This window comes from Phascolarctos cinereus, unplaced genomic scaffold (genome assembly GCF_003287225.1).
Source record: "Phascolarctos cinereus isolate Bilbo 61053 unplaced genomic scaffold, phaCin_HiC Scaffold_4;HRSCAF=312, whole genome shotgun sequence".
Taxonomy (NCBI): Eukaryota; Metazoa; Chordata; class Mammalia; order Diprotodontia; family Phascolarctidae; genus Phascolarctos; species Phascolarctos cinereus.
In genome coordinates, this window is record NW_027555847.1 from 147861548 (window position 1) to 147875044 (window position 13497).

General features: G+C 38.7%; 1 protein-coding gene across 3 annotated transcripts in view; it reads left to right on the plus strand.

Moving 5' to 3' along the window:
- The first annotated feature begins 936 nt into the window (after positions 1 to 936).
- Positions 937 to 13497, plus strand: part of CEP78 (centrosomal protein 78) — a 36480-nt gene continuing 23919 nt past the window's right edge. For 2 of the 3 annotated variants that reach the window (XM_020995543.2, XM_020995544.2), the window contains exons 1-9: positions 937 to 1113; positions 2384 to 2669; positions 5794 to 5969; positions 6071 to 6143; positions 6891 to 6994; positions 7959 to 8133; positions 10751 to 10864; positions 11860 to 11924; positions 12222 to 12330. In XM_020995543.2, the coding sequence (XP_020851202.1) occupies positions 2417 to 2669; positions 5794 to 5969; positions 6071 to 6143; positions 6891 to 6994; positions 7959 to 8133; positions 10751 to 10864; positions 11860 to 11924; positions 12222 to 12330 (1069 nt within the window). In that variant the 5' untranslated portion in view covers positions 937 to 1113; positions 2384 to 2416. Of the gene's footprint in view, positions 1114 to 2383; positions 2670 to 5793; positions 5970 to 6070; positions 6144 to 6890; positions 6995 to 7958; positions 8134 to 10750; positions 10865 to 11859; positions 11925 to 12221; positions 12370 to 13497 lie in introns of all 3 variants that reach the window. The other variant, XM_020995541.2, reaches the window with a different exon arrangement.

The following is a 13497-nucleotide window of genomic DNA, read 5'->3' on the forward strand; positions in this document are numbered from 1 at the left end:
GGGATTTGTCTTCTCTCTCAATTTCACTGATTCCATTCAGCCTCTCATGCAGGGCCTGGCCACTGACCTCCACCAATGAGGAGAGAGTCCCATACCAATTAGCTTTGGGGTTACTATATGATGTAAGTGGAAGGTAATCTTGGAGAAGAAAGGGAAAGTGGAGACCAGAAAAGGCCTCCTGCAGAAGGTGGGATGTATACTGAATCCTGAAGGAAATCAGGAAAACCGGGGGGCGGGGGAGCATTCCAGGTGTGAGGAACAGACAATGAAAAGGCGCAGTCAGGAGATGAAGCGTCCTGTACGAGGAACTGCAAGTGTCTCTGGACCATGCAGTGTGTGGATAGGAGTCAAGTGCAAGAAAACCGGAGGAGTTGGAAGGGGCCAGATGGTGAAGGGCTTTAAATGCTAGAGAATTTTATATTTGATCCAGGAGGTCAGGGGTCACTTGAGCTAGGGGTAAGCGTACGTGGTACGGTCAAACCCGCCCTCGAGCTTTAGGAAAATCTCTTTTGACGGCTCAGGGGTCTCTCCTAGATAACTAGGGAGGTGGTGCAGGCCGCTGGAAAAGGTGCAGTCGGAGGCGGGAGGAGGGGGTTTCATACATCCTTCTTTGCAACTGCTGAATGAGGGGCTCTTTTCTACCTGCGTGATTACGTCACTTAAGCCCTCTGGGCCTCATTTTCCTCATGTGCAGAAGGGAAGACTGTGGATTAGATCACCTTTAAGGGCCCTCAAAACCCTAAGTCTTGGATTCCCCGACCCGGGAAGTACTTCCCAGAGCTCGCATTCCGTGACTGAGGCTGCGAGGAGCATGGAGAGAACCTGAAAACCCGCCAACCTCCAGCAGCCAATCCCGTGATCGCGAACGGCCCGGCCCCGCCCCCTCCAGGCGCCTCGCGGGCGGTGTCGACGCGATGACGTCATCGGCCTGCGTGGGCACGCTCGCTCGCTGTCGGCGTCGGCGCTACCTTCCCGGATTACACCAAACAGAAGAGGTGCGGTGGGCGGCGCCGACCTGAGGAGGACAATGGGACGGCAGCTAACGGCCGGAGCCCGGCGGAGCACCGCACTGAAAGACATGTAGCTGGGGGTCAACTTTCTTTAACCGAAAAGGTGAACGGCGCGGAGCACGGGGGATGGGGTGAGGGAATGGATTGAGTCTGGGGAGCCAAGCCGCGGGACCGTGGCGCCTCCTCGCCCTGGGCCGCCGGCGCCTCGCGGCCCGCGCGGCTGCTGCGGCTGCCCCCGCGCCTCCTCCGGCTCTGCTTGCCCTAGGTTGTGTGTGTGTAGATTTGATCAGCTTTGGGGTGTAAAGGGGGTTCGTTATAAACAGTACTCCACCCAGAGACCGGGGAGGGGGGAACCTGATTGTAACTGCTGCCGTAAGCGTCCTGCAAACGACCTCCCCCCCCTCCTCTGCATACACATACATCAAATCATTCAGATATGTGTGCATATCTTTTTCAGTGCAAAGGAAGTTCATAAGTAGCCAGAGGCCTGGGAGAAGAGCAAATTCCAATTGTTGTCCTAGCATCCTGCAAGCAACCCCACCATCCCTTTAAAAAAAAATCTACTTTTCGTTGTAAAGGGAGTTCTTTATAAAGCACCAACCGGAGATGTGAGAGAGATAACTGATTCCAGTTGCTGCCCTAACATCCTGGAAACCACCCCGGCCAAGCATCTTTTTTAAAAATCTGCTTTTCTGGGTCAAGGGGGTTCATTATAAATAGTACATCATCCAGAGGTGTGGAGGAGGGGCCTGATTCCAACTGCTGTCCTAACATCCTGCAAACAATCCTTTCCACACTTTTTTAAAAATCTGCTCTTCAGTGTAAAAGGGCAGCTGGCTGGCACAGTGGATAGAGTGCCAGGTCTGGAGTAGAGACATTTATTAGCTCTGTGAGGTAAGGCACTTAACCCTGTTTGCCTCAGTTTCCTCATCTGTAAAATGAGCTGGAGAGGGAAATGGCAAACCACTTTGGTATATTTGCCAAGAAAACCCCAAATAGTCATGATGTCAGACACACTTGGAAAAGACTGAACAACAATTTCGGTGTAAAGGGGGTTTGTTACAAGCAGCACACAGGCCGGAGATGTGGAGGTTAATTTCAGCTGCCCTCCTACCATCCTGCAAGCAACCCCTTCGACACCTTACCCCTTTTCAGAGTTTCTCTATTCTTAGGAGGTGGTGGAAGGTGGAGTACAGTCTGTGGGAAAAGTTTAATATAGCCATTCTTCCCACTCTTCCCCTTACCATCAAAAAAAAAAAGAAGGAAAAGAAAAACCCCACTCCAAAACCCAATGCCCTGCCAAAATGAGTGGTGATTACTCCAGTTACAGTTCCTGCTGGGAGTAAATCTCTGCCTTTCTTTTCCCTTCCCAGGGTTCAGGGTGGGTTTCAGCTGGTGGCCGGAAAATGATTGACTCAGTGAAGCTCCGAAGAGAGAGTGCTGCAGATTTCTTTTCTCACTATGAATATCTTTGTGCACTTCAAGACTCTATACCTCTGCCTGTTGTGAGAGCCAACCTGAGGCTAGGGGTGCTCGATTTCAATGCAGACCGCCTCAAGCTCCTGGACTGGGCACCTTTGCTAAGCGCCCTTAGGATAAATAAAAATTTGCCCTCTGTTGCCATCAGGAGTTCCTATCAACCAGGTTTTGGAGATTCAGGTTTGTGGTTCAGATCTGAAATGCTACTTAAGCCTTTAAGCTGTTGTTAGGTTCTCAGGGAGAGAATGTGTGAAATTTTAAACAATTGAGAATTTACACTTTCACTAGTAGGTAGGTGGGTACCCCCAGGTTTTTTATCTGTAATAACCGAATCCCATAGGGTAGATTTAAGAGATGGGTGAAGTAGAATACTATATATTAGTGTGGTTTTCTAGAAGCAAGTTTCAAGTAGCGTTTATTTGTTGTGGCAAGAGCTTACTGAGAAAATAATTGTAGCAGCAGAGTTGGCATCCAGTCACCATGTATTAAGCACCTGCATGTGCCAGGCACTGTGCTGCTAGGTGCTTTCTGACCCAAATCATTTGATTCCAAGTCCAGTGTTCTTTGCGTATATGGAACTGCATAGTATTGTGTGCTTTTCTACTTCAGCCTCTAATGTCATCATTTTTTATGTGACATTTATTGTGTGCTTATTTTGCCACATGGTTCCATAGAATAGCTCTCCACAAAACTATTTTCTGACTTTCCAACACCTCTTGCTTGCTACTTAGGAATTCAAAACAATAATTTAGTAAACAGAATAGTAGTCATCTATAATGTTCCCTGGTAATTTATTTGGATATCACCTAATACGAAGTACTTAGTCACCAAGGTGTCAAAGGGGCTTAGGGGGTACAGTGCATAGAGTTCGAGGCCTGGAATCAGGAAGATTTGAGTTTGAGTTCAGATCCAGCTGTGTGACCCTGGGCAAGTCACTTAACCTCTCTCTGCCTCAGTTTCCTCACCTTTAAATTGAGGGTGGTAATAGCACCTGCTTCACAAGGTTGTGAGGGTTAAATAAGATAATGGTAAAGTGCTTAGCACAGTGCTTGCTGTGTAGTAGACAATAAATGTGGCCTGTTATAATTACTGTGACTGAGGAGGAAGTTCATAGGCTCCTGGATACAGTGCTGGAGTGGACCTGAGTGATTTTCTAGTCTAGCCCCTTCATTTTATTTTTATTTTTGAAAAATCACTTTAATTGATGCATTTTGCTCTTGTGATTTCAACCCAGTTCTCCAGATTGAGCTCTTCTTGGGGACAAAGAAAAGCCACAAAGTTGAGGTTTCCAGTATGACAGTGTAGATGATATTCTGTCCTGTTAGCTCTCCTCTTCTCCCAGTAAAGACTAAGGATGTCATCGGAGCCAGGCAACTTTGTCGTCTGCTTTTCATTCACATTGTTGTACTCCTTGTGTGTATTGTTCTCTTTGGTTCTACTTTGTTTCCCTTTGCTCCGTTTCATACAGATCTTCCCCCCATTGCTCTGAGAATTCTTGATAGTCATCATTTCTTACTGTCCAGTAAGAACTCCATAAAATTTATATGCCCTGTTTTTTGGTCATTCTCCAATCATGAACACCCACTTTTTTTTCTTACTCTGCTACCACAAAGAGCACTGTCATTAATATTTTGGTTTTGGGTCATTAATTTTTTTTGTTTTTGTCTTTGGATTATATACCCAGTAGTGTGATGGCTAGAGTGGCAGATAGGGACACTTTAATCACTCGTTTTAAATAGTCTCAAATTGAAATCTAGAATGTTTGAAACCTTCACATGTCTACCAACACTGTATTTGTTACTGTGTGCCTTCCTATAGGCTTCAAATATTGTTCATTTTTTGTCATTTTTGCTCATTTGTCTTATGTGAGGTGAAACCTTAGAATTGTTTTAGTTTCATAAATAATTTGGAACATGTTTTGAAACCATTTATAGTTTGCAATTTGAAAACTATAATGACTGTTGGTGTTATATTCTTGTCAATTCCATATATATTCTGGATATCATTTTATTAATGATATTAATGCAAATATTTTTCCCAGTGTGCAGTTTCTCTTAATTCTGTTTTCATTAGTGAATAAAGCTTTTTAATTTTGTGTAGTCAAAATTGTCTATTTTATCTTTTTTTTTTTCAAGTCAATTGGGGTTAAGTGACTTGCCCAGGGTCACACAGCTAGTAAGTGTCAAGTGTTTGGTCTGAAGTCACATTTGAACTCAGGTCCTCCTGACTTCAGGGCCGGTGCTCTATCCACTGCACCACCTAGCTGCCCTTCTATTTTATCTTCTAAAAATTTACCTCACCCCTGGATGATGTAGCACACAGTTGTAATCCCAGCTACTGGGGAGTATGAGACTGGCTGATATCTTGAGATTCAGAGTTCTGAGCTGCAGTAGGCTGTGCCAATCAGGTGTCCCCACTAAGTTTGGTATGAATATGGTGTGCCTCAAGAGTTGGGGAGCCACAAGGTCACCTAAGGAGTGCCAGCCAGCCCAGGACAGAAGTGGAACAGGGTCAAGTTCTGGTGTCAATGAGATTGAGCCCTTGAGTTGTCCCTGACTTTTTCCAGCCTGGGCAAGGTAGGGGAGACCCTATCTTTTTTTTTTTTAAAGCATCTGTCGGCATAGCTGTGAAAGGTATTTCATCCCGTATTCTTCTAAGATTTTTATCATGTGGTCTTTTTATGTTAGTTCACATCCATTTGTGCTTGTTGTGGTATGTGGTGTAAGGAAGCCTCATCAAACAAATAGTCTGCAGCATGCCTCCTGTAACATTTTACTCATATAAGTCTACATTCCAGCCAAACTGGACTACTTTCTGCTTTCCTGAACACTCACTATGCCCTTACAATTCCATTCTTTTTTTCTGACCCTTTTATAATCCCTTACTTTTCCTCTTTACCTGTCAAACCCATCCTTTAAAGTCTCAGTCAGATATTACTTATTCTAAGAAAATCTTCTCTGATCTCCCTAGATGACAGTGAACTTTCCCCTTAGATCTCATGCTTTGTTTTATAGCTTTTTATTTGTAACATGATTAATGTAGTTAGTTCATCATGTATGTTATAGATCTTGACCCCTTACTAAAGCTTTCAGCTTCTAGAGATAGTTACCTAAACTTTGTATCTTTACTCATGCAGTTGTTTAATGTTTGTATTTATGTGAAAAGTTGGAAGAGGGGAGACAGCTTATTCACACAGGATCTAGTTTTTAATATAGGAAAAAGAATGTTCTACATAAGCACTTTTTGTTGTCATTGGTGCAGGTTTTCTTTGGATAACAATTTTGGAAAACATTTTTTTTTCTAGCTTCTGATAGGTATAAAGCCTATTCTAAAAGGCGAATTCCTACAATTAGATCCAAAGAAGTGACCATCCAATTATGTAAAGCTATTAAAGGCTGCTTAAGTGTATCTGCTGCTCTGAAGAACCTAGAGCTTCAGGGAATATATTTAAGAGAACGAGATTTAATATTGTTAACAAGGGTAAGGTTTCTAAAATTCATCCTGGCAACATTTGGTGGTAATTCTGGTTTTTGAACTCTCCTCATGTGTTTTTAACAACATGATTGTTTTTTTCATTGAAGGGGTTGAATAAATCAGCATCTTTGGTACATCTGTCTCTAGCCTATTGTCCAATTGGAGATGGAGGTTTAGAAAGTGAGTTTTTAAATTAACTTATTTTTCCTTCCGTCTATCCTAATCATACTTATTTTTCAGAGGCTAGACCAAGTTTTCTAACGTGAAGCTAACTACTACTAACTATTCCTACTACTACTAACCACTAACCTGACCTCCCCAATCTCTTATCCTATTTTATTTATTTTGCACTATACTAGTTAGCACTTGATTATATCTTGTTTTGTAATCTGTCATTTAAAAAAAATGCATGGTGTGTTGCCTTCTCAAATAGTTGTTGAGGTCAAGGACTGTCTGTGTTTTCCTTGTAATCCTCCTTGGGATGCAGTGTAGTGGTAGACATGTAGTTGTTATAAAAACCAATGAAAATAAATTGTAGAGCATGTAATTTTGGAGAAGGTTTTTTCTTTTTTAGTGATTGTATGGAAATTAAGGCATAGACAGGAGAAAACGTTTATAATTTATGCTTTAAAAATACAGGAAAATTCCTGGTATATCAAAAGCAAATTCCATACATTCAGACTGTATACTTTTTAGCTAGCTAGCTCATGATTTTTGTCAGTTGGAATAACATTGCCACTGTAATAGACTTTATAGTTTTCGTGTCTTTTATGTTCAACAGGCTTAGTGTATATACAGGTATTAGGAAAAAAAACACAACTTAGTAATTGGTAAAACAGCTATTGAACAAGAATAGACTCAGAAAAGTGAATAATGAATATTTGTGTTTGATCTGGTGTTTGTCTTTGGTTTCTCTATTATTTTTAGCTGTCTGTCAAAGTGTTAAGACCTCAGTAACCCTCAAGACTATAAACTTCTCAGGGTGTAATCTGACTTGGCGTGGAGCAGAACATCTGGCTAATATCTTAAAGGTGATTAATATTTGAACTTTAATCTTAATAATTTAATGCATCTAGCACAAAAAAATTAACATGAATTGATCAAAAAATTTACTTTTTTTTTTTTTGGTTATGTAACTTGCCCAGGGTCACAGAGTTGGTAAATGTCAAGTGTCTGAGGATCGGATTTGAACTCAGGGCCGGTACTATATCCGCTGCGCCACTTAGTTGCCCCTTACTTTCTTAGATGACCAAACCGAAAGTGAATGCAGCAGTTGCTAAAGAGAGGTGACTAGGTTTTGATGCTTTGGGGGCACCTACAATTCTGGTTGTTCTAACCACAAATAACTGCCCAAGCTTTTCCATTTATATAAAGAATTTCTTTTGAGAAGCTTGCTTGATGTTTTTAATTTTTCTTTTTATTTTAATGTATGATGGTGGATGTTTCTGATTTATCAGTTGTAGGACAGCATGGTGTGATGGAAGGTTCATTGGACCTAATATTTAGAGACATGGATTCTAGTCCTGGTTCTGTTTTAGTGAACTCTTACATAACCTTGTTCAAGTCGTTTTAATTTGCTTCTGCCTCATTTTTAAAGCATGGAGTTAAGAAGCTTGCCATAGCACCACTGTATGAATTTTAAAAATAATCTATTTTCTTTGGCATATGTCATGTTCACTTCTTAATATGTTGAATCCTGGAATTGTAGGATCTTACCTATCATTTTTTAAGTCTCCTCATTTTATAGATAAAAAACAAAACCCAGAAGGGTTCAATGACTTGCCCCAGTTTGTACATTTCAGTAGTGGGGATGCAGGGGCTAGACCTGATTATTTACTAGCCCTTTTTACTCAACCACATTTTTCAAGTTTGTTTTCATGGCCTCTTGGTAGTATATGTGAATTTGCAATTTAATAAATCATTTTATAAAAGAATTATGTTTACATAAGTATTGATTTTTCCCAGAGCTTACTTCATTTGTCTAAATCTTTCAAGTACCAGGCGATAAGGAGGTTTGAAGATGTGTGGGCTGAGAGTCTTCGATATCGGAACCCCGATCTGGATGGCATGGCAGGCTTGCAACGCATCTCACTCAACTGCAACAGCCTTATTGGCGATCAGGGTGCCAGCGCTTTTGCAGAATGTCTTCATGACAGTTTGTGGCTGAGAGGTTGGTAAAACCAATTGTTTCTGGGAGACAGTAGAAGTGGTCTCTGATCTGGTCCATCACAACAAGTACAAAAATGACTTATTGCAAAATTTGTTGCTTTGCTCTGTTGTGGAATAAGGTATTTTAGTTTGATATTCATACCCTGGCTTTCAGAATATTATTTGAGTAATAATGTTGAAGCAAGGGACATTACATACAAGATCTTTAATTTGTGTTTTCTCTATATTATAGCTTATATGCTTTAGAGAAGTGCCTTTATTAGCTCCTTGCTCCTGGGAAACATTGGCTGGTTAGAAAATTCTTTGTGGCTATTTTCTTTATTCTTTTTACTTTTATTTAATATGTGTGTACATAAAAAACTGACATATAAAAATATAGTATTTTGAATATTTTAATATAATTTTTATGCTTTTAATAGATTATGTAAAATGTATTTTTTTAATGTCCCAAAAGTCTTAGTTCTGTTTTAAGATTTAATGGCATAAAACAGCACTAAGACTTTTGGGACACTCTGTGTGTCTTTATTTTTTTTTTTCTGTGCTCGTCATAATTTTTCCCTCTTAGCATTCTTCCTCTTCCTTTTTGCTTTTGTCTTTTATTCTTCTCTCCATCTTTACTGTTGTAGGTCCTCTTCTCTTCTCCCTCTGCATTCTCTCCCATCTCTCTTTAGGCGACTCTTTTCATATTTTTTCTCCAAACCCTCTCTTCTTCCCAATCTCACTATTTCTGTCGAAGGCATCATCACTCTTCCAGTCTCTCAGCTTTGTAACCTCATCCTCCTTGTGTCACTTTCTCTCTACTCATGTCTCATGCTCAGTTGTTAGATCTTGCTGTTTCTGCCTCTGTGTTGACTCTGTTGTCCAACCCCTTTTGTTACACAGCCACCACCTTATTTCAGGCCCTTATCACCCCTTGCCTAGATTTATTGCAACAACCTCTTATTTGGTCTCCTAGCATGAAGTCTTTCTCCAATCCAGTTCATCCTCTGCACAGTTGCTATTGATTTTCCTTAGTAACCACATGACTTCTCTACTCCATAAACCACAATCTAGGATCCATTATAAATTCCTCTCTTTAGCTTTAAAAAAAAACTCCTTAACAACCTGACTCGAAACTGTCCTTTCTTCCCCATTGTACATTACTCCACCTTCTGCACTCTGTGATACAGCCAGACTTATCTTCCTTCTGCTCTTCACTGATGACACTCTAGCTCCCATCTCTGTGCTTTCGTACTGACCATCCCCAATTTCTAGTATGTCTTTTTTCCTCATGTCTGCCTCATAGAATCCATCTCCTCCTTCAAGATGTATCTGAAAAGACTCAGCTTATGTCAATACTTTTCTGGTCCTCCCTTGACTGCTAATGCCTTTTCTCACAAACTCTCTTATATTAACTATTTTGTACTTATTCTATTTGTATTTATTCTGTATATACTTATATATGCTCTTGTTGTCTCTCACATTAAAATGTAAGCTTTTTGAAAATAGAGATTGTATCATTTTTTTTTATCCCAAGCAGCTAGCTTGTAGTAGGTGCTTAATAAGTACTTGTTAATGTTGAATCTCTTGAGTGTTTTGTTTGGCTGACTACAAGAGACCAGGTAGATGACCAGGGGATGTAGTACAAAATTTTTACTGCTTACTATTCCTAACAAACCAGTGGAGGCCAAAGAAGACAGAGTAGTTATGGCTCTTTTGCTATAACTGTGAAGTTTATCAACACAATTTTGGTCCTATGCACTAATAGAAAGTAACTGTGGCACAGATTATCCTTTCTGTTTTTCCTCCTCACCCTACCAAAAATGAAAGTCAGGTGTTAGAACTTATTGATATTTTTAATTTCATTCATTTTAAAATTAGTTTACATTTCTTTTGCATATATGCAATGATAACAGCCCAGAAATGTTCTCAAACAGGGAGGTCAAACTAGAATTAAAATATTGATGTGGATAATCTTCAGAAAGCATAATTTAATCTTTGGGAAGGTAAAGTCCCTGCTCTGACACTTGCTTTGTGACCTTGGGCTAGTCACTTGGCCTCTGTGGACCTCAGTTTCCTCATCTGTAATGTAGTGATACTAATACTTGCATTACCTACCCTCCCCCTTAGGGGGAGTTGTGAGGTAATTATACATGCATTGGGCAGGAACTTTTCATTTTTATCTTTGTATCCTCACTGCCTATCCAGGATCAGACACATAACTTAATAGGTGTTTTTTGATGGTTTAATTTTATTTCCAAATTCATGGATAAATAAGTTGTGACTATATATTAAATATAAGTAAAGTTTATACTCCAATATTTTGCTTCATAAGCCCTTTAGTCCTGTATACATGTGGTGGTGTTAATAATAATAAAAAGAAAGTGAAGAAAGCATGTCACATGTTAGCTAGGTCACTGACGATAAATGTAAAAGTGGTCTTTGACAGTAGTCACACTGGATAGATCGATATGGATGGGTTGTCACATGCAGTGTTAGAGGCAATACCCATGTCAATGACATTAACAGATTCATTTCAGTATAATAATGTGAAAAAGGATACTCCATATGTGAATAGTGATGACTATGCATTAAACATATATATTTAGTAAGTAGAAATGTTTTTTTCTTATTTCAAGCACTTGATCTGCAGCAGTGTGGGATTAGCAATGAGGGAGCTAAAACTCTGCTAACTGCCCTGGAAGGAAATACAACCATGGTGGTTCTGGATATAAGAAAAAACCCACTAGTTGGTATGTTAATAAAGTTGTTTTGTTTAGTTAAGCTTGCTAGTGACAGAACTTAAAAAAAAGTATTTAAATTATTATAAGTATTACCAAGTTGACTCTCATAATCTCAGTTTCTTTTGCAGTTTTTAAAGTGGAGATTGTGTTATTAAATGGGTTATAATGGTTCCTGGTTGTTCTTGTGCCAAAGTCAGGGTGGGTTTTGGATCTTGTAGTTGTAGGCCAGGCACTGCAGAATAATTTTGGCATTTTATTATGTAATTTTTTTGCCACAGGCTTTGTTTGCCACTTGGCATATGGCCCACTAGGGTGGGGCAGTGACCCTTGCTCCAACCCAATTGAACTGTTTATCCTTGCCAGGGAACTACATATATTAAATGTTCTGACTTTCAATACTTAGATACACCTAAATATCCCTAAAATCTTTACTTTTGTCTTTTAGACCCTTGCTAGAGCCTGTTTCCTCACAGGGAGTCTTAGGTTAAAAATTCCCTTGTAAAGGTGCATTTTTTTTTTAGCCAATAAATTCATAATGTTTATATGATCTTTGAGATTATGCTTAGAGTATTTAACATATAATTCATATGTCTTGGCTTGTTTAATACACTTACCATTGGAAGCCCTTCTCTATCCCTAGAGTCTGAAATCTCTAGAGGTGCTATTGAAGAATTGGTAAGACTGTGTCATGTGGTTTGAACAATGACTGAGTAAAAACTTCAAGCAAAGAATATTTTTCAGGCCTCTTAATCTGTTCTTTCATCTACATTACTTGTTATTGACAAAGAAGCCTTTTGGAGGGAATTTTTGTGGAGAAATAGCCACATATATTGATTGAATAGAAAGGAAATATGCACAAAGAGGTCACATGTATATACAGTAGTGAGAATTTTCTATGTTTCTGGAAAAGGACAGCAGTGATATTGGGCTACTTTTCTGTTTTTCAACAAAAACATGTACAAAATCACTAGAAAATTTGCAATTTAATTTTCTTTTCACTTTAGATCATTCTTTGATAAAAGCAGTTATTGACAGAGCTGTCCAGAATGGAAAGAGTGCTAAATCAGAGGTATGGTGTATTTTTTTATTTCATCCAGGAGGATTTATTGTTGTGTTTATTCTTTAATAGCAAAGACATACGTGAAATTCATTTTCCAGTTACAGTTCAGTCATTTTCTGGCTAAATAACATAAAGGCAATCTTATACTTTTCATTTAGTTCTTATTGCCAAAGATTACATTGCTAATTGTATTACCAAAAGGACAAACACATTTTTTTATTTATTTAAAATTATAATTGCTGGCTGAAGCTAAAACCTCATAAATTGCCTGTCACTGAAATGTAGTATTTTACTTCTCTTTTCTAGTACAAGTGGTTAAGTTCTCCAACTTTAAAGGACCTTTTCAAAACTAAACAGAAAAAAAGAACTATAATTCTGGGAAGTGGTCGAAAAGGAAAAGCTACTATTCGTATTGGTAACCGTGCTTTTTTAACGCCGCTTGGAAGTTCCCCCTGTAATATTTACTTACCTTTTTTTTGGGTGCACGAAATGTTCAGCAACAGAGCTTCAAACTTAAAATGTACTCTAATTACTATACTGTATTGAAGATATAAATGCTGGCTTTGTTCAGATTGTGAGCATTTTATTTAAAATAATTTGGCATGGGCATAATATTCTCAACTTTTTCTTTTCAGAGAAGAATCACCTAGGAAAAAAGTGCTCCTAATTAAACACCTGTCCAATACCCCAATCCCAGCTTATTTGCCCTTTTGGGAACTTTTTATGTTGACTACTATGAGTAGAATATCTGTTTGTTTACTTCTAATATTTTGAAAGTAAATTTTGGGAAAGGATTTTGATGAAGAGTAAACTTAAAGATAAGGCTTATTAAAATCAGTGATGTTTCCAAAGATATCTGTTTTCTTCTGCCTTCTCCCTTCTGTACATTTACCTAACGTAAATGAAGTGCTAAACCAGAAAATAAATGTGAAAATGTGTCTGCTATTTTCAGAGGAGGGCATATCTACAGTTATTTTTTGAAATATTTTAAAAATGGTTTACTAATTCAGATGAAATAGATTTAAAGAGAGAAACACTCTTTGAGTAATGCATTGGAAGATTAGATATTTGTGTTCAAAAGAACTTCCCAAATATGAGTTATCTAGACTTCTGAAATTAGAGCTATAATTCCATGATCAACTGTAGTTAAAATTTATGTATTTGTAGAACTTTTGTTCTATAAGAATTTTTAAGACGCTTTCAGCAAAGGCTGAGTAAGAACTTACAGTAAAGTCTCTTTTTCAGATCCTCTCATTTGCTCTTGGTAATCAGTCTTTTATGTGCCATCTTGTGGCAGTGTATTGGGAGGATGTCTGTGTGGGAAAATATCAAGATTGCCTTCATTGTAGATTGTGGTCCTTTTAATTAAGGAAACTTAAAGAATACAGGAGATGGCCTTCACTGTACATTTATAAGGAAAGGGAAAGAAAAAAACATGAAAAAGTACATCCTAATTAGAAGCCTTTAAAAAAACTTATCCACTTGTTTGGGAGCATCTATATTTACTTTGTTGAGCAGGAATTTTGATTGATTGTATACTTATTTTGGAGAACAATTTGTACCTGACGGTAGAAAAAAGAGC